This window comes from Taudactylus pleione, unplaced genomic scaffold (assembly GCF_031769625.1).
Source record: "Taudactylus pleione unplaced genomic scaffold, aTauple2 ptg000053l, whole genome shotgun sequence".
NCBI classification, from domain to species: Eukaryota; Metazoa; Chordata; class Amphibia; order Anura; family Myobatrachidae; genus Taudactylus; species Taudactylus pleione.
This window is the reverse complement of record NW_028284455.1, coordinates 2648075-2669229: the sequence shown is the minus strand read 5'-3', so window position 1 is coordinate 2669229 and position 21155 is coordinate 2648075. Positions and strand designations below refer to the sequence as shown.

General features: G+C 45.6%; 1 protein-coding gene across 5 annotated transcripts in view; it reads left to right on the top strand.

Moving 5' to 3' along the window:
• Window positions 1–21155, top strand: part of CUL2 (cullin 2) — a 148004-nt gene that overhangs the window by 53915 nt on the left and 72934 nt on the right. For all 5 annotated transcript variants that reach the window (XM_088462695.1, XM_088462698.1, XM_088462694.1 and 2 more), the window contains exons 3-6: window positions 4016–4118; window positions 4702–4796; window positions 5876–5981; window positions 8842–8924. In XM_088462695.1, the coding sequence (XP_088318821.1) occupies window positions 4016–4118; window positions 4702–4796; window positions 5876–5981; window positions 8842–8924 (387 nt within the window). The remainder of the gene's footprint in view (window positions 1–4015; window positions 4119–4701; window positions 4797–5875; window positions 5982–8841; window positions 8925–21155) is intronic.

Sequence of the window (21155 nt, the reverse complement as noted above, 5' to 3'; positions counted from 1 at the left end):
AGACTTCCGTAGTCGTCTTTGTTTGGTCACAGCGAGTAGAAGATCTTCGTACATTTCGTCATGGCGGATGAGGAAGACGTGTCTGTGAGATTATGTCAGAGATGTGTGATTTGAATTTTGTGATAAACTCTTAAAAAGTGGAAATCTCTCCATACACTGGACTGTTGTTTGGATTAAGGATCATAATGACAAATCCACGATTCGTCACAATCTATGTCAGGAAATCGTGTATCCTCTCCGACATTCAAACGGTGTTCTTGCACGAATTGAACTCGTTGTCGCATCTGCTCTTCTGTGAGATTTCTGGGTACCCACCTGGCACACACATGATGCATTTTCAGTTCCTCTCTCACAATATGCTGAACTCGTTTGAAGGAGATGCCAAGTGAAGCCAAAAGCTCGCGTGATTAACCTTCTGTCATTTTGCAACATCTCTGCAGCTTTGTCAATTTTGACATCTGTAACCGAGGTGGATGGTCTCCCAGAACTTATACTTATATAGTCTCCCAGGGTTATACTCTTCGTCAGTCACTCGCGTATAACCCTCTTTGTAGTGCTTCCACCACCAAAACATTGCAGCACGGCTCATTTTTTCTCCACCGAATGCTTGCCGTAACATTTCATGAGTTTCATTTCCGCTTTTTCCAAGTTTAACACATTCAATCCCACATCTCTGACATAATCTCACAGACACGTCTTCCTCAGCTGCCATGATGAAACGTATGAAGATTTTCCACTCGCTGTGACCAAACAAAGACTACTACGGCAGTCCAACCGCAGGTTCAGGCACATCGATGTATGAGCTTCGCATTATCCAGCATAGCATTGCCACCTATGGGACAGAAACTGAGGCAGTCTCATTACTTTTCAGTCAGCCCTAGAATTTTAGCATTCATCTGATCCTAAGCTGTCTTCCTACAAATCATTTATTATTTTTTCAATACATCTGTGTAGGTTAAACCTAAATATGACTTCACAGCTTTCAGCTGTCATATGATGGCAGAGGGGCGAGGAGGATGTTCTAGCAAAAACAGAGCTCACTGCATCATTTTGCCAAGTGAAAAAATCCTAAACAGTCTAAAGAAACAAACCAAATAGAAATAGTCAAAGATTATTGCCGTTAATTTAATTTCCTTGATTTTTCTCATGGAAGCCATGATATGTTTAAACTCCTTTGGCAACTTTGAATGGAAGGTAAAAACAACAAACACTCCTGGAAGTTTTATAGTGTATGAAGTGTGAATTCTTCCTTTTTGGTGTCTGAGAATACACATGATATGTAATGGCTCTTGTGTATCATTGATTGATGGTGTCAGAGGCCAAGGCTGTTCCAGGAGCATTCCTCAAAACGCTGCAAACCTACAGGTGACATGGCCGAACCAGAAGCACCTCTGTCACCTCTACTGCTTCTCTCTTGTTTCTGAAGCTTCTGCAATACATAAACAGACAGCATCCTACTCAGTGGTTGAAGTGGGGATATGGAAAATCTAAGGTTGTAATTATGCGTGAGCCTGCAAAGGGGGCGTGGCCGCTCAATGTGAGCGTTCCTTAAGACACGTCACTTTTTCAGCAGTGTAGTGCACCACACCATAGTACTCCTTATACACATTATGCCACACAATAGTAGTGCCCCTAATACAATGCCCACAATAGTAGTACCCCTTATACAATGCACACAGCAGGGATGTGCAGTCAGGGCTATAAAACTATAAAAGTTATTAGAATAATGCAAAGAAGATATTTCTAACTTATAAATATCTTCTTTGTATTATTCTGATCGTTTTTATAGGCAAAACTCCCCAAAATTGCAGCCTGGAAATACAGGGAGAGACGAGAGATGAGGCAGTAAGAACTTAGCCTCACCTCTAATGGCTGAGACACTGTCTGGAGCTGAGGGCTGGTCCACGAAGCAGCCGATAAAACATAGAGAGCTAATGGAGGCATGCCTCACTGTAAGGGGCATGACTTGAGCTCTGATGGTCACCGCTGACTGTCTGGTGACCAGTCCAGGAAGTACTCAGACATCAGAGCTCAGAAGCAGCACTGAGAAGGGAAGGAAATTGGCATATACCGACAGAGGAAACGCAGAAAGGAGAAAAAGGTGAGGAGGGTCTGCAGCTAGGGGGAGATGTGTGTGGGGAGGGGGAATCTTTTGTGCTAGTGGAAGATGTCTGAGGGGCATCTGTGCTATCAGGAATCTGTTTTTTGGGGTAGACTGTGAAGGGGGAGATCTGTGCATGTGGGGCAGGTTCATATGTGTGTGTAAAACTGGCTCTGATACTAGCCAGTGCCTCCCCATCCATTGACCTCACCGCACGTCAGTGGCTCGGAGTAGTAGTGCGCCCTAATGCACTTCCCACAGTAGTAGTGCACCCTAATGCACCCCCCACAGTAGTAGTGTCCCCTAATACATTGCCCACAGTAGTAGTGCCCCCTCATAGCTATTCAATTGACTGCACTGTCTGGTTCGACTAATGATTTCATCTTGCACCCTCCTGAGGATGCCAGGAGAAATCCGACTAAAGTGCTGGCCGTGAGGCTGATTTCCGGCTTAGTGCTGCGCTAACAGTCTCGAGGCAGGCACTTTAGTCAGAGAAAGCTGGTTCTCGTGACTAAACACTCAAGTTAAGTCGGGAGAACCAGCATTCTCCGACTTGACTGCTTCCTGTAAACCGCGCAGTGAATTGAATCGCTCCAGGAGCTCCCTCCTGGTGCTGTTCACTTCACGCTGAATTGAATCGCCCCCATAGATTGTGAAATACCAAAGAACATGCTCTCTGTGTTGTTCCAACTTTCACATTGTGTGCCTTTTCATTGTCTTCTCTCTAATAAGCTGCTATAGTAAATGATTTCCAACTTTCTACTGCTTTAAATTAAATATCACATCCCCCCCTTTTTATGACACCAGTTTCTTTACCACTGTATGTATTCTATGCATAGCAGTACATTAAAACATACTAGTTCCATTGTATATCTCCCATCTCCATTATAACACAATTGTTTTACCTGCCTTCATGCGGGCGATATAAAGAGCGATGACTACTTAAAACAGAACACTTTGGAGAATAGTGTGTATTACCCTGTTGCTATAGCTTTTTATTCCAATTCCTTTTTTACATATCTTTACACCACATGCCTGGTCACTCCACACAGGGATGTAGTCTGCATCCCGGCACACACAATGCCGACGGTCAGAATCCCTGCGCCGCAACCCAGACAACTGAGATCCCGACAGTGAGTGTGAGGGGTAGGCTGCGGGAAAGGTGGGTTCGGGGTAAGGTTAGAGGAAGAGTTACAATACTTACCTGCATGCATCAGGATTTCCACAGTCGGGATTACGCTGCCAGCTTGTGACCGCCGGCTTTATCAGCGACGGGATCACGTACTCAACCAAAAAAAAAAATAACACATTTTCTTTTTTTGTAAGTATGCATAAATATAAGGTTTTCAGTATAAACTTCCTTTTTTGTTATTTGATAAACTTTTTCAAATAAGTTGTATCTTGATCATACAATATATTGTATGAATGTTGTGTTTTTAAAATGTACTATCTTGTCTTTGTTTTTTTTAAACATACTGTGGTTTAAATACTAGCGCAAAGGATCATGGGCCTGATTTCAGACTTGGGAATAGAGTGAGAGATCTCTCTCATCTGATCATCTTGGTGAAACCATGCTGCACTGCAGGGGGGGCAGATTTAAAATGTGCAGAGAGATTTAGATTTGGGAGGGAGGTGTCCATACTGACATCTAAATTGTAAAGTAATAATAAAGTTGTGCAGTATTTGTGGGCTACATGTAAAAGCAGCTAGTATTTACACTACATGCAAAAAAAAATATTATCTATTTACACCCCTTGCATTGCAATATGGATTGTCCAGGTACACAGTTAAGTGCTATCTCTCTCTATTCCCAACTCTGAATCAGGCCCCATGTTCATTGTTCAGTCTTTACAAATCTGTGAATGATGTTTTGCTTTATCTTCTATAAATGCTTTCTTTAACACCCATATCCAGAGATATTTATGCATTGTGTGTTGCCTATCCAGAACCACTTGGAGAGAGATTGTATACAGAAACAAAAACCTTCCTGGAAAACCATGTTTTGCAGTTGCATGCGGTAAGAAGTTTCTTCTTTCTATCTCTGAGAATTATGATTTACCCGGATGCAAAAGATTCCCCATAGTTTACTGACGAAATGTGATCGAGCTCTTCATGTAAGTACCAGAATCCGACACTGGTAGATTTGACAGCCGGCTTCTGATTTAGATGGTCACTGCCCTGGCACTGGTTATCCTTACAGTCTGTCCCTCCTGTTCTGCAGATAACGTACACACGCTGGCATCTGTGCCTCAGGTTCTATCTATCCAAATGGCATTCACAGCACATTGAACACAGCTGAACTCCATAAGTGCCTGAGCCAGAGCACGGATGTCAGGGTGTACAAACCATGACGGTGGTCCTGCAGATCTCCATTGAAAGTATGTAGTGGCAGCAGCTGAGTGGCACAGCAGTGGTCCTTTGCTATGTGCTAAAGAGGAGAGAGTTTGTTGATTGTGCTAAATTTTATATAAATTTAGAAAACTCTTAAAACCTTTTTGTTATTTCTATAAAAAGATTTCTCTAAATAATGATGTTTCTTAGGAGATAATACAGTTCTGGCTCTTCTTCATCTGAGCGGTTTATTAATCTGTGTTTCTTAGAAAGTTTTGGAATCCGCAGAACAAGTCCTAGTCGTTTATCACAGGTCCTGGGAGGAATACAGCAGAGGAGCGGACTACATGGACTGTTTATACAGGTAGTCTTTAGAGTTGTATAAACTATACGGGTCACCACATTCATCCAATGTGTAAGTGATGGTGAATTGTTAATGAACGGTTTAAATCTTATAATTTACATAAATGGTCAGTGTATACTTATATGTTCATTTAAAAAGCATTGCACTTTACAGTTATCCATGTCCAAATAGCAACTTCAGCTTTTTTTTTTTTCAACATACTTGTCATAATAAGGGCAGACTTTAATGCCGTCAGCACCTTGCAGGCACCAACATCTCCAATTTTCTCAAGTCCCCCCCCCGCCCCCGTAGGGATGGCAATGTTGCACTACCTTAATTCATGAGAGTTGTGCTCAGTCGAACATCACTTCCACACACCGCCGACCATTAAATTACTCCATAAATATTACCTCAACCCTCTCATTTGAATGTGGCATGGGAGAGTCTGAACCATTTATCTGCTTTTGTTCGTTGGTTTTAAGCGTTGTAGGTGATTAGAAGGTACTTTGTAAGCTCAAAGATTTAGTGTAATAAACTATATCAAGACAGTCGCCCTCTCAATGCAGTGTCAGTCCACTGGGAGAAACCAAAGGAAGATGTTAAGGGCCACATACACCTGAGGCGCGATTCCCCGCTCTGCCAACGCTGACCTAATCAGCCAATCGGTGATCAGAACTGACAATCCGCAGACGTCGATAATCACTGATCCATCTGTGGATCAAGGAAATTGAACATGTTAAAAATCCCTGACTCGCCGATTCCGACCATTTCCGGGTCTAGATCAGGGAATTGAGATTTTTCAACATGTTGAATATCCCCAATCTCCCGATCCCGACAGAATCCATCGCAGGTGTATGAGCCCCTTTGGAGAGAGTAATTTGGAAGCAGGAGAAGAAAATGGCTAGTTAATACAGATGTTGAAACTAACTGATCATGGTGGGGGCTGTCCGACCATAAGCTGGATAGTAGTAGTTGTTATTATTGTAGTTTGTTTCATAGTAAAACACTCTGTATTATTGTGCCTCCCGGTGGTAATAAGTAACAGCAGCGGGTTACAGTATATCTTGTTCTCAATAGTAATAATGATTCTTCCACCTCAGGTATCTCAACACACAGTTTATAAAAAAGAACAAGCTGACAGAAGCGGACCTGCAGTATGGCTACGGTGGTGTAGATATGAATGAGCCACTGATGGAGATAGGAGAAGTGAGTATTCTAATAGAAAATGAAAGTTTCATTTAAATTATCACATTTACATACAGCAGGGAGTCTACGGCTTTTTTTTTATCTGAGACGACAAGTTTCACTGTGCTACTCTCTGTTTTACAACCCCAAAATAAATGGTTCCCAAAAGAATATGTTGAATCAGGTGACTCTAAAAACATATTCTGTTAGCTCACTTTTGAGTCAAGGTTCACAGATTGCGCACCTCTGGTTTAACTTTAGTTTTCCATATGGCTTAATGAAGGATACTCTTAGACTATCCCGAGTGCAGTTCCAACAGCAAGTCTGCTGGTGTTATCTGATCCCAGTACTTTTATCAGTGGATAAAAGGTTGCCAACTAGGCAAATATCACTGAAAATAACTCCATATTTATTATTACGCAATTGCCAAAAATGGCTTTTCCACTTTTAATAGAATGTATTCGATTGGCTTTCTGATCCTGCAAGAGTAATGTTACACAAAACGCAAAAAAATGTATACTACACACTTATGTGATTAGCCAAACACAGGGCAGTTCCTCCAACGCAATCTGGTTTGCACAGGCTTACAAGACTGGATAGATAGAGAAAAGCTGTGTAATTCCAAGATGCTTCATTCTCTGTGTGGTTTCCCACCAGTACAACAGGAACTGTTATTTCCTATTGGTTTCATTGGTACTATTGCCTCTGGGCAACTGTTATCTCTGGGGCCATACAGGTGCCAGGTCCCAGGACTGCCAGGACCCTGCTGAGACTATTGATAACCGTTTGAAACAGTAGTCTAACTCCCTGACACTCAGTGTGCTATAATTATTCTCCCTCTCCCCCCTGTTTAATCCATATGTCTTTTTGGGAAATATAAAAACCTTGCTGTCGGATTAGTTTGACACACAATGTCATACTAACCTAACCACAAGTCTGCATTTAAGGAACTATGGAAAAGTGGCAACCGCATCTACCTGACAGTCGGGGGATTCCAAGCTTGCTTATCCTTTATGGATACTGCCCCCATTTGCACTCTGTCTTCACACTGCTTGCTCCTGATGTTATCGGAGAGCGTGGCTTTTATTTATATTTTTGGATTGACAGATGCTTTGGGCACAAGTGTGTAATCACTGCTACAAGCCCACTTTGGATGTGCAGATTTGAAATCATTGAGATCTTGTTCAGTTTGACCTTTCTATAGGTATTGTCTTTGTGTAGTGAATCTTCTTCCCATTAATAAAGGCTCAAAAAAGTGAAAGCTTATCAGCAGTAGCAAATTACGTTTACAAATAGTGTCTTTCAACTAGTGCCTTTCCACTGCCTATGATCTCCCAAAATCCATGGCCAGTTTGTGCTCCTGTTGGGTCATAGCTGCTGCACACTGTTATGGATACAGAGAGGGAAGGTGCCGGTTGTAGTGGTAGGTAGGGTGAAAGTAGAAATGACTGGCTTCTCAGCATCTAAAGACCACAGCCAAGGATATAAACGGAAGATTCACATTCAGCTTCCAAAGATGGATATACAAGATAATCTCCGACGCTGACCTTGGTGTGTATAAATACGACTTTACGTAAACACCTTAAATGTGGATATATAATACCCTGTATGACCAGAACTTGTCTCTACATGAACTGTGCTCACAAGAAAAGGAGAATTATCCACTACAATAGTTTTAGGTGTGAAACACATTTCTTTTATGTTAAATTACACAGTATATAAGATATGTCAGTTCCTATAATCGATAATGACTAATATAATAAAACAAAATAAAATACATTTAACTAGGCTGTTGGCACTAAAAAGTCAGATAAATAAATCCAAACACTCGTAAATGTGAATCCATTAAAGTAAGAAATAAAACAGAATAATAAAAACAGAATGAGTCTCTCTTATTTGGAAACTTGCAACATATTTCACGGCTCAACCGATTCCTCAGACAAATATTTATTAAACAAAACTATATAATTTGGATTTGTTGTACGGCAATTAGATTGCGACAGACTCTTCCAGTCTCATGTTCTGTTTGCATTGATTTTATATTATAAATGTAAGAAAAAGAAAGGATTGAAGATTAGTGTGCTGAGAAGAGCTGTCTTCATTTATATGCTTATGAAGTAATGATCGGCAAGCCTAAAGGCAAAATATAGCCCTTACGTTACTGTAAAGCAGGGGTGGGGGAACCACGGAATCATATTGGTCTGGCCGTCTGAGCTTTTTTCGGCTAGCCTCATCTGGCTAGCAGGGTGCCTAGACTGACACCCTGCAGCCAGAATCTATGCAGCAGTGCCACCTGGAGCGTCCTTAGGACGCTTCAGACGTTCAAACCGCTGCCCTTACAGCTCCCAGGAGCATCCTCAGGATGCATCGGGCATTGCTGTAATCACTGGCTATTTTGGTCACACCCCCTGTGATGTCACACGGAGGGGACTTGGTTTGCACCAGGCTTGTAATTAATGTTATATATATCAAAATGGCCCTTGGCAGAAAAAGGTTCCCCACCCCTGCTATAATGAATGCAAAAAACAATGTAGGCACATTCGTGCTTTAATGTACAAATGGTGATAATCCCATTTATGATTTTGGAGCTGCTGATTTGACTCCACTCTATCTTGTCTACTGCTTCTTTATCTTTATTCCTGTAATAAAAATAAAATGGGATGAAAATAATCACTGACCCCATAAATCCTTATTTTGGAGAAACATTTTTTTTATTGTAACTTATTTAATGAGTAGCCAGTGTTCAGACTATATATTCTGTTCTGCTTCTGAACACAGCCCAGATAAACTCCTGGGCCTAAGGAAAGAATTACCTGACCATGAAATACAGCCGTCTGATGTGTTCCCAGATTGTGTTAATCCTTTGCTTCTTATATTGCAGTTAGCACTTGATATGTGGCGGAAGCTGATGGTTGAACCACTGCAGGGCACCCTCCTTAGAATGCTGCTCAGAGAGATTAAAAGGTAAATGAATGTGGATATCTGATTTTTCCGTATTTTGGAATATTTGCATACCGTAATGGGACCCAAATCTACACACAGAATGCATATATGTTTCATATACACCTTTTACGCTCAGCCTGCAGGTAATTTTATACAATATTTCTCATAATTTTGTGCCTTAAACAAGTTTGTGCACATTGAACCATCAGAAAGCAAAGGTTTCACTGTCTCAGCCATGCAAAAAAAAAATTCTGTTTTTCGGAATATTCCGTATTTTAGAATATTTGGATATGGGAGATTCAACCTGTATATATTATCCACTTTACCGTTATGGGCATTTGGGACTGGGCAATTTAATAATTTAAATATTTGTGATGTACATAAATGTATTTATCTTGCATAAAGAGTTTTCCATAAAGAAAGACAGGCCCTTTTAAATAGCAGATTTGTGTTGGAACCATAGCCTTAAAATTATTATTTTTCAGTTTTCTGTATGATTCCATTGCACAACTGGAAGGTGTTTTTTGATTTTTTTTTTTTTTCAGTGTTGTTTTTGGGATTTATAGTTTTCCAGCTGTCTATCTAATTTGAAAGCATAATAGTGTTCCTGCAGATTAATTTGTACAAGTCTTATGGTGCCTACACACGGTCAGATAAAAAGGACGATATAAACGATAATGATATAGTTTGATCGTTTATATCGTCCTTTCTACTTCAGGGTCCATAGGGTATCCACAGGATACCTTGTGGTATAGGTGTGACGTCAGTCATCGGGCACCATAGAGTTAAGCTTTCAGCCTCCCAGGATGCACTAGGGTCCCCCTCCTATACCCTGACCCCGAGCCAAGGCACCTCAGTTTAGTTTGGTGCCCGGCCGGTGTCGGGTGCACCTGTTGGAGTGGGGGCTAAGAAGAGCCCCATAAGTTTTCCTGCATGCAGCTGTGGCTGCACATCTGGATGTACAGCATGGACAGTCAGTCCTGACGTCCATGCTGTCTTCCCTATACCCCCGCCGGTAACAGAACGCCGGTACCGATCCGGGGATGCTGGTGAGCATCTGGGGTCACAGCTAGCGGTGACCCCAGATATTCCGGACCATGGCCGGAATCAAGGGGGACAGCAAGGTAAGCAGAGGGGTCCCGCGGTGGGTCCCCGCTGTTACATGGTCCAGAGTCCCCAGGCAGGGGTCTGGCTGCAGCGTGGAGCCAGGTATGTAACCTGCGCTTCCACTACCCCCCTGGGACAGCGGACCGCAGCAGAGCGGTAGCGCTGCGGCGTCCCGGGGGTTAAATGAATGCCAGGGGAGCGCGCCTTCCCTGTCTCACAGCCGGCGCCTCCCCCGCTGCACACAGCCCTCTCTGCACTGCCGACTGGCCCTGTGGCAGCGCTCCTCCCCCAGGCCAGCCTCCTCTCTGCTCCTCGGCGGCCATCTTCCTGAACGCATGGTGAACGCTGCTGGAAGCCTGGACGGAGGCATCGTGGTCTGGGTCCCCCCGCATACCTCTCCTCCGCTGTGGTCAGGTTTGTGTATGCAGCGCTGTGTCGTACCAGACTCTGTGTCTGCGTAGTTGAGTGATAAGCGCTGGTTAGTGCAGGAATTGATTTTCTTTGCATTGTATGTGACTGTGTTAGCGCTGCTGCCTGTATCTTCTATTCTGACTGTCAGGTTTATTACTGTCCCTGTTCTTTCTGCTAAGCCCTTGCGGTGCGGTGCTGCAGGGTGGTCTCTCTCCTCTTTAAAATACAATTGGTGAGAGGGGTCACGTACTTGGTACCATCATGTCTGAAAGTGATTTTCCTCTCCGGCTACAGTGTACTACGTGTAAAGTACCTTTAGCGGAGGGGCAGGGTAGCGCGGAGGGCCTCTGCCGGCAGTGTTTGTCAATGGTGCGGCCTATTACGGTTACAGCACCGGTACAGGAGCCGCCCTGGGCTTGTTTCGCTCAGGCGCTTACAACCTTAGTGGGCCAGTTAGCTCCGCAGCCCACGTTTACGCAGATGGGTTTGCCCCAGCAGTCAGTGGTGTCGTCACCCATGCAGGGTTTCCCAAGACAATTGGTGGTACCCCGCAGTCTCCCTATTTCCCCTCTCCCGGTTTCTCAGGAGCCGGCGTGGGTTAACTCCCTGACGAGTTCTGTACAGCACTTGTCGGATGTGTTGCAGGGGGAGGCTGTGATGCGGCCACAAACGGCCGGTGGCGTCTCTGTCCGCTCCTTATGAGGATGACGAAGGGACGTCTGATGATGGGGAGATTCTGGATCCTTACGATCAGGAACCTCTCCATACTAAGGACGCTGACGCTAGGTCCAAGGTGTATATTCCTGGACTTATTCGGGCAGTCCGCACAGCCTTGGTGATTGTTGACGAAGTTCTCCCAGCTGCTAAATCCAAGTATGCCTTTTTTAAGGATGTGAAGGGTGACGCCACAGTTTTTCCTCTTTCGGGTCAGTTAGTGGACCATTTAGAGGAGGCATGGAAACAGCCTGGCAAGCGATACCAGCCGCAGAGGCGCCTGGCGGTGGCTTATCCGTTAGCGGATAATTATTTTGCTAAGTGGGAATCCCCTCCACAGGTGGATTCTCATGTGACACGCCTTGTCCGTAGTGCCACATTGCCGATGCCATCCATGTCCTCCCTTAAGGATGCTACGGACCGCAAGGTAGAGATCTGCCTGAAGTCCGCTTATTCCCTTGCGGGGTGGGCAGCGCGGCCGGCTATGGCCATTTGCTGGGTTGCCAGAGCGATGGAGCGATGGAGCGCTGGGCGGATTCATTGGAGGCGTCCTTTGATTCCGACTGTCCTGCTGAACAGGTGGAGTTGATTGGTAATCTCCGTGATTCGGCCACTTATATCAACGAGGCGGCCTTAGACATTAGTACCCTGGTGTCTCGAATTTCTTCAGCAGCAGTGGCTGCTCGTCGCACCTTGTGGTTGCGATCCTGGAAGGCGGACACTAATTCCAAAAAGGATTTGGAGGCGTTGCCCTTTAACGGGGAAGTTCTCTTCGGTCCAGATCTGGACAAGATTGTGGCCACGCTGGCGGCAGCCAAATCGGCATGTCTACCGTCGGCCGCTGTTCCTTCTGGTTCAGGACCATCGTCTTTTCGGTCTTATAGGGCCCAGGGCAGGCCCAAACCACATTCTTTTCCCCGACAGGCTGGTCCCAAGAAATCGGCCAAGCCGGCAGGCATGGAGTACCAGACGTCCGGCCCCTAAGCCTGATGACAAGCCTGCGGCTTGACGGTCCGGGCCTCCCTTTGGGGGATTCCAAAGTGGGAGGCCGTTTGCTGCAGTTCGCCCGGTGTTGGTCGGTCACCACGACAGACACTTGGGTTCTCGAGGTGGTCTCCCACGGGTACGCCCTCTCTTTCCGGCGCAGACCCCCGGCTCGATTCTTCACCACGGGTCTACCATCAGACCGGAACAAGGCCACGGAGCTGCGGAAGGTCTTGCACACTATGCTCCAGGCTGGAGTTATAGTGCCTGTTCCATTCTCCCAGAGGGGCCAGGGTTTCTATTCCAGTCTTTTTTTGGTGCAGAAACCAATGGGTCGTATCGTCCAATTCTCAACCTCAAAGCTCTCAACAAGTCTTTGCGGGTGCTGAAGTTTCGGATGGAGACCCTACGGTCCATCATTTTGGCGCTGGAACCTGGGGACTACATGGTGTCATTGGACATACAGGACGCTTACCTGCATGTCCCTATTATTTTGCGCCATCAACAGTTCCTCAGGTTTGCAATCCGCAGCGACCACTTTCAGTTTCGGGCGTTACCTTTTGGCCTGGCGACAGCACCGCGCGTGTTCACCAAGGTGATGGCAGTCATGGCGACTTCTCTGCGGCTGCAGGGAGTCCGCATGTTGCCGTACTTGGACGACCTTTTATTAGTGGCAGGATCTCTGCGCCACTTGGACCTGACCCATTGCGCTACTGCAACGGCACGGCTGGTTAATAAACTGGCAGAAGTCCACTCTAATCCCGTCTCGGCGGTTTCTGCACCTCGGAGCCTTATTGGACTCGGGACAGCAAAGGATCTTTGTGACGGGGGAAAAGATCTCTGCTTTACAGTCGAGGGTGCGCAGTTGTCTGCACAGCCGCCGGGTGTCTCTACACTCGGCGATGAGGTTACTGGGCTCCATGGTGTCGGTGTTCGACATGGTGGAATATGCCCAGTTTCACTCCAGACCTCTGCAGCACCTGATCCTGTCCAAGTGGAACGGGCTGCCTCAGTCTCTAAAGTCCCAGACGATAGTGCTCACCCCGGAGGTTCGCCTGTCCCTTGCCTGGTGGTTGCAGACGACCCATCTCAGCAAGGGACATCCGTTCTGGGTTCCAAATTGGGTCCTGTTGACAACGGACGCCAGTCTTCGGGGCTGGGGAGCAGTTTCGGGTCCACACTTGTTCCAGGGCAGGTGGACGCCGACAGAAGCGGAGCTTCCAATAAATATCTTGGAACTCCGTGCGGTCTTCAATGCTCTCCAGCAGGCACATCGGGTTCTCCAGGCTCGCCCGGTGCAGGTCCAGTCGGACAACGCTACCACCGTGGCCTACATAAACCGGCAAGGAGGAACCCGAAGTCGGGCAGCTCTCGTAGAGGTGTCTCGGATCCTGGTATGGGCGGAGTGCAATCTTCCGGCCATATCAGCGGTCTTCATCCCGGGAGTGCTAAATTGGGAGGCGGACTTTCTAAGTCGCCAAGACGTTCATCCGGGGGAATGGTCCCTGCACCCGGATGTTTTTCAACTGCTGGTGGACAGGTGGGGTCTTCCAGAGATCGACCTCATGGCGTCCCGGCACAACAACAAGTTGCCGGTGTACGGGTCTCGCACAAGAGACGAAGAGGCGTCGCTGGTGGATGCTCTGTCCGTCCGGTGGACGTTCCGGTTCGCAAACCTGTTTCCTCCGGTTTCCCTTCTTCCACGGGTAATCCGGAAATTCAAACAGGAAGGAGGGACGCTCCTGTTGATAGCTTCCGCGTGGCCCAGACGGCACTGGTTCTCAGACCTTCAGGGTCTGTCCGTGGACAGTCCTCTGCGGTTGCCGCTACGACTGGACCTTCTGTCGCAGGGTCCTTGTCTTCACCCGGACCTGACTCTGCTGTCTTTGACGGCGTGGCTGTTGAGACAGCCATGTTGAGGTCCAGGGGGTTTTCCAGCTCTGTTGTGCATACCATGTTACGAGCTCGGAAACCGTCTTCCGCGAGAATATACCATCGCGTGTGGCATACGTTCTTCCAGTGGTGTCGAACGAGAGGTTATGCACCGCGGGAGTTTCGTCTGTCTCGGATACTCGCCTTCCTACAAGCGGGACTAGATCATGGGCTTCGCCTTGCTGCTTTGAAGGTACAGGTTTCGGCCTTGTCTGTCTGGTTTCACCGTAGGATTGCTACAATCCCGGATGTGCGCACCTTTATGCAAGGTGTTCTCCGCATTCAGCCGCCTTTTGTTCCACCTGTGGCGCCTTGGGGTTTGGCTGTGGTCCTGAGGGCTCTCCAGGGACCGCCGTTTGAACCACTGGGCTCAGTGGATCTTAAATGGCTAACAGCTAAGACTGTTTTCCTTCTGGCCATAGCTTAGGCCAGACGGGTTTCTGATTTAGGGGCTCTTTCTTGTAGACCCCCTTTCTTGATTTTTCATGGAAACAGGGCAGTGCTCCGCACTCTGCCTGAATTTCTTCCCAAAGTTGTTTCCCAGTTTCATGTTAACGAGGAAATAGTTGTTCCGGCCTTTAACTCACCTGGTCTTTCAGTGGGTGAGGCCACTTTGGATGTTGTGCGGGCCTTAAAGACTTATGTTGACCGCACTTCTTCGTTTAGGAAGTCGGACGCCTTGTTTGTCCTCTATTGCTTCCGTAAAAAGGGTTGGCCTGCTTCAAAGCAAACTTTGGCAGCCTGGATCCGTATGGCTATTTCTGAAGCTTATCTTCATGAAGGTCTACCGGTTCCTCCTTCTTTGAAGGCTCATTCCACTAGGTCTGTGGGTCCTTCGTGGGCAGCTCGACGTGGTGCCTCTGCAGTCCCGATCTGCAAGGCTGCTACGTGGTCCTCTGTCCATACCTTCGTGAGGTATTACAGGTTTGACACCTTTTGCCTCTCAGGATGCTTCCTTCGGGCGGCGGATTCTCCTTTCAGCACAGGAGCGTCCCCACCCTTAAAGGATACTGCTTTGGGACATCCCCAAGGTATCCTGTGGATACCCTATGGGCCCTGAAGTAGAAAATATGAGATATGGTAAGAACTTACCTTTGTTATCGCTATTTCTACGAAGTCCATAGGGTTCCACAGGACTCCCGCCCTGTCGCACCTGTGCTGCAGATGGGCTTTGGTCTGGTCACCGGTTTTCCCGTCTCCCTCTGGTGAGAGTGTGATTCTTGTGTGTATCCAGATCTTCTTTCTCTCTCTTCCTTCTCCTCCTCCGGCCTATGGCTTGATAACTAAATGAGGTGCCTTGGCTCGGGGGCGGGGTATAGGAGGGGGACCCTAGTGCATCCTGGGAGGCTGAAAGCTTAACTCTATGGTGCACGATGACTGACGTCACACCTATACCCCAAGGTATCCTGTGGAACCCTATGGACTTTGTAGAAATAGAGATAACAAAGGTAAGTTCTTACCATATCTCATATTTAAAAAAAATAATAATTTTTTAACCCCTCCAACGACCAAATGATTGTCGATGCGTGGGCACGGATGGTCGATATCTGTATTGACCATCGCCTGTGTATGCAGGCCAACCTGGTCGATATCGACCAGGTTAGCCTGTTTACTATAGGGACCCGCGATCGTTCATCGCGGGTCGTTACGTTATTTGGGGGTTGGTGCATGTTGCTGGATGTTCGATGTCGAACACCCAGCACATGCAGGACAACCAGACAACGATATCTGATCGATGTCTGATCATCCCGTGTGTACAGGCCAATAAGCCTGCACTGCTTGTTGTTGTTTTTTTGTTTCCTATTCTTACCTGAAAAATCAGTGAGCTGGGAAAAAACATATTCCATTAATGAGCTACTTCTGAGTCCTCCCAACCCCATATTAATGCAGGCCATACATCAAAGCGGCAATTCTCCGATTTCCCAATGGTGGACTCCGATGGTTTGTGATTTATTAGGAGGTCGGCAAAATACTACATGTTAAAAAATCCCCTACTCTACTATTACAATAAATTTTCGGTCAAAATCGGCGAATTTAGGGCCTGATTCAGAGCCGAACGCTCTAACCAGAGCGCTCGCTCTGAATCAGTGCCCTCCTCCCTGAAAATGGAGCAGCCTCCTGGCCGCTCGCATAGCTGTGGGTGACCACCCACAGCATATGCGAGCGGCCAAAAAGATGGATGCGATGGTCAAGACCATCGCGACCATCGGGCTTGCGACGAGATCCTGCGGTAGGGTCTCGCTGCCGCAAGCCCAGGAGTGATTTTGGCTCTATCAGAGTCAAAATCACTCCCACTGACATCATTACTGATGTCAGTGGGGTCGGCTTCAGACGGTAGGCGTTCCCATGGGAACGCCTCCGTCTGGCAGCCACGCCCCCGGCACACCCACCAAAGGGGGCGTGCTGTCATTCACCATCGACCGCACGCCCCCTTTGGTGCGAGACCCCGAGCGACGTATTCCTCGTCGCTCGCCGGGTCTCGCGCATGCGCACAACATCGACCCGCTTGCGAGCGTCCTTTGCTCGTGAGCGGGTCTGAATGACCCCCTTAGATTGCCCAACATGAGTTTTTGCCAAACAGCTGACCCAGTCATCAGCAGAATGGGGAATTGCCCCAATTCATTGCTGATGTTTGGGCACCATTAGACCAACCTTCAGCCAGCCAGAGCATGACATTGCCTACAGGTTGGTTCTATCTCTGTAAACAATCTTTAGAATGTTAATATAATGAACTACAATCTAAACTGTTGCTAACTTACTGAGTTAACTGCTTTTCTATATGGTAACCCATTCATACAGCCAGCTTGTTTCCTGTCCCCTCCAGACCTCTGTCTGAACAATTCACCATGCGCCCATTCTTTCTATCTGACATATGCCATAAACATTGAGGGTCTTGCACTCTCCATTTTCCCTCTCCCTTACAGGGTGTACTGCATATAAGACCATGGTGCTAACCCTGACACTGACTTTTTTTCCTTTTGTGATAATTATTCTGGAACATTTTATTCATCAATCTTCAAAAAGAAACTGTACAGGGAGCTCACATGGTTAATCAGAACTTCTGCCTGTATGCTAGATCTGGAAACATTTCATTACCCATTCTTCCTGAAACCAAGTATGATACAATAACTAATCTAAAATAGTGAAACAAACATATATTGTTTAGCAATCCAGCAGTTTGGCTACAGGTTTGGATATTTTGTGTGACTGAAGCCATATGAATCACCTCTCACTATAAAGCAATGTGAAAATGACAGGGATCCAGATGTGCATTACATCTGTAAGCAGGAAGAGTTACATCTTCTGTCACTTCTCCAAGATGAAGTAAATCACTGCCACAGGCAGCCACAGGCATGCTTCCCTCCCTGTCCTGAACTCTGCACAACATGCTGAGAAACATGCACCTTCTGTTTCCAACGTTTGGGACTATAGTTCTCTTTTGCGCAATGTTTCCAGGTTTGCCAATAATTTGGAAATGTTCATTTATTTTAATGGGTGCAGAAAAGCTCAGCCAATCACAAGCTATGTTTACACACTGACCTCTTTTGATTGGTTAAGCAGATATTTAATGTTTTAGATGATAACTTCCAACTCCATTGAAAATAAACATGTTAGTGGTAAAGCAATCTTTATTTTATCTGTCTTTACTTTATAAAGAAAGAAATATATATTTAACAAATCTCTTTCCTATTCATTCCAATTAACAGTACATTCCTGTCAATCTTTCTGCACCCATTTACATGTATTGTCCATTGCAATTAATAAGACGCCTCCCTTATCTGGTTCTCAGGCACTCTACTCTACTGTTTTCAACGGTTTGAAAACAATGAGATTATTTTTGGAAATTTTGTTGGCGATTTAGCAAATTACCCACTGCTGAGTTACTCCTGCTCTACACTTGGTTGATTTCCTGTGGTTGTTAGATGTCAAAGTTTATTTTTGCTGAGTTTACACGGTTATTTGCCTGTAGTGAATTAGATATAATCAGAGTCTCTTTGCAAATCACTTAAAACTAGGAGATCACATCATAATTGAGATTTAGTAGATCTTCTTGCCAAACCAGCAGTTGTTTCATTCTGTTCTATACACTCTACTCAGGACCACAATGACTGGAGAAGCACCTCATACTGTGGCTACAAAGCACTGTAGTAAAAGTGTCTCCGCTTGGTCCCCATTTCTTAATCAGCTGTTCCCAGCCTGTTTTATAAGGTTATTCTTGTTGTTTCCCCAGCCAAAAGCTCAGACAATAATTTAGTTCTTTAGGCATCCAGTCCACCACTCCGGAAAGTCCTTCCTCTACAAGATATAAAAATAATGGTAGTTTTTGAGAGGGAAACAGGCTGTCCAAAGAATGCAGAGGGGAGATAGATTGTGGCTTTTGTTGGGAAGACAATATCTCGTGGCTCAGGCTGGAGTGTGCGTGCATCATGGTGGCAGCGTGTGTACACTCACTCGTACAACCAGATTTGAATTTGTCATATTAAGTGAAGTTGAATGGCCCCTCTTACCTGTTTGACTTGTACTTCAACCTTCTGTTCTTTTCTCTAACAAAAACGAGAATGTTAAAAACATGGAGAAATACAACAAGCCCATTCGTAAAGATATTGGCAAAGAATTTAGAAGAGAAATGTGCCTGTAGCTAGCACACAAGCTGGAGTCCTATCCCTCGCTGGGAAGAACCTACATTTTTGCCTTGTTGGTATCTCTTCAAAACTTTTCCCACCCAATATTGTGTTTAAAGTAGAGTGAAAAATTGGCATGAAAAGGCTAGTAACATAGGGCCTGACTCAGAGAGGTACGCTAGATCTGGAAACGGGTACGCTAATTCCATCACAGCTGCTGTGCAAAAATATGCAAGTGTCGCAACCACCGGGATATGTATTGAGACACCCACCTGCAGCTTTGGAAATTCAAGCATCTGCGTACAAAGATGCAGCATCGGTCGCATGCGCAGATTATCGCTAAACTGCGTAAACATCGGAATAGCGTACATCTCTGAATCGGGTAAGGCTGAGTTTGGAGCAGAGGAATTTTTCAGAAATGTTATCACCTGGGAAATCTCAGCAGTCAGGGTTTCTTTGTTCTGAGAAGTGGGATAAATCTTATGCCGGGTACACACTAGATCAGTGTTTCCCAACCGCGGTCCACACAAACTAGCAGTCCAGGCTTTAGTGATATCCATGCTTGAGCACAGATGGTTAAATAAAAATAACTGAGGTACTAATTAAGACACCTGTGCTCAAGTGTGGCTATTCTTAAAACCTGGACTGTTAGTGTGCCTAGAGGACCGTGGTTGGGAACCCCTGCACTAGACTGTCTAGTGTGTACCGACCTCATTAGCGACTGGATCCTGCGGGGTGCCGGCATCAGCAAATGCATACACACTTGCCGATGCCAGCAGCGACGAAACGACAGCGGGAGGTTTCTGTCCTCCCTGAGCTCGCCTTATCAGTGGCATAGTGCATACACACTGGACAATTTAAAGAATTTGTCGTAACGATTGGTCGTTATCGCCAAATTCATTTAAACTGTCGTCTAGTGTATAGCCAGCTTTAGAGATGTAAGGGAGGTTGCAAGATTAAAGAGATCTTGAATATTTCTCTGTAAACAATCTGTCTGTGAGATCTAAAGTGGAGGAGATCTTTTCGCTATACGTTGTGGGTCATAAGTGGGACAATTGGGAATATCCTTAAGAGAAATAATCCTGTTGCGGCAATGTTTAGCCTTTAATTTTCTTGTCAGAGGAGTGTCCACCTTGTGTTTCCTTTTCACAGTATTTTTGTTGCAGCCATTAGGCAGATTTTGGTAGCTATGGTCACCAGGCGATGAATGATTAAGCTGGTCCTTACGAGATACATTTTTTAGGCAACCAATGTAGGCGCAATGTTAGGGTTTAATCTGGGGTCTCTAAATCTGGGATTTTTATTTTCTCGTGGACCGCCAGGCTTAGGTGAGAGCCTAGTATCATAGCTTTTGTGTCTTCTCACTGAACGGTAGGTGATGAGTCAGCTGTTATTATTTTCTTGAAAGGTTTTTCATAGATTGTGAGAGTTTATCTCTACTGTGTTGCTTACAATTTGGGAGAACAAGGAGAGAGACAAAGGGGGGGAATTGAAATAGGTGCGTTAAAATGGTAATTTAAGTGTGCATAGTTTGCACACCCTTTGTGTGTGAATTCCGCTTATCACGTCTGCGCGCAACCGTTTTTTGCACAATTCAATCCCAAAAGTCGCAAAGCGGCATTCACGTGAAAATTCTTCCTGCTTTTACCGGCAATAAGTGTAGGTGAAAATGGGGAGATCTGCTGGTACCCCAAAAAAGGCAAAGTTATATAGGAAATCAATATAGAAGTGTATTAGTGTCCCTAGTAAAAGTATTTGGTGGTGTTAAATTGTGTCAAATGGCTGTTTTATACTTCTTTCTAAAACTGTCAAATAATGGTCCGAATTCAATTCAGTGTGATGTTGCTATTCGATATACCGCGCTGTTTGGGTGGCTAAAGGGATTTGCCCTGGGTGGTGCATAGAGAAATCGGACAAAAGTGCCTGGCGCACAGCTGTTTGCCGTCTTAGTGCGGCGCTAACAGCCGCGAGCCTGGCACTTTAGTCAGAGAATGCTGGTTGCCGCGCCTTAACACCCAGGTTAAGTCGCGAGAACCGTCATTCTCAGACTTAACCCATTCCCGAAAATGCTAACAGTGCGTTGATTTGAACAGCTGCGGGAGCTCCCTCCCGAGGCTATTCAACATCGCACTGAATTGAATTCAACACTGATAGAAAGCAACTGTTTTTTTAGCAAAATAAATTTTATACTTATATTGGGGGTGCATAAAAATGCCTAGAAATATAAATTTGTGTCACTTAAAGACACTTTAAAAAAAATAAAAACTTAAAAATACACCTCTAATATCCACCTGCAATCCTAAAACCCCTGTCCCAGTTATATAGCACCCCCATATTCCTGTCCCACATCAATTAACACATCTTCCTGCACTTTGCACATTTTTACCCCAAAAATGACATGTCATTATTGGCTAAATAAAGCTAATTACAATTTTTTTTTTTTTTTTAGGTATTAAGGAGGGTGCCCCAGTGGTTCTTAACC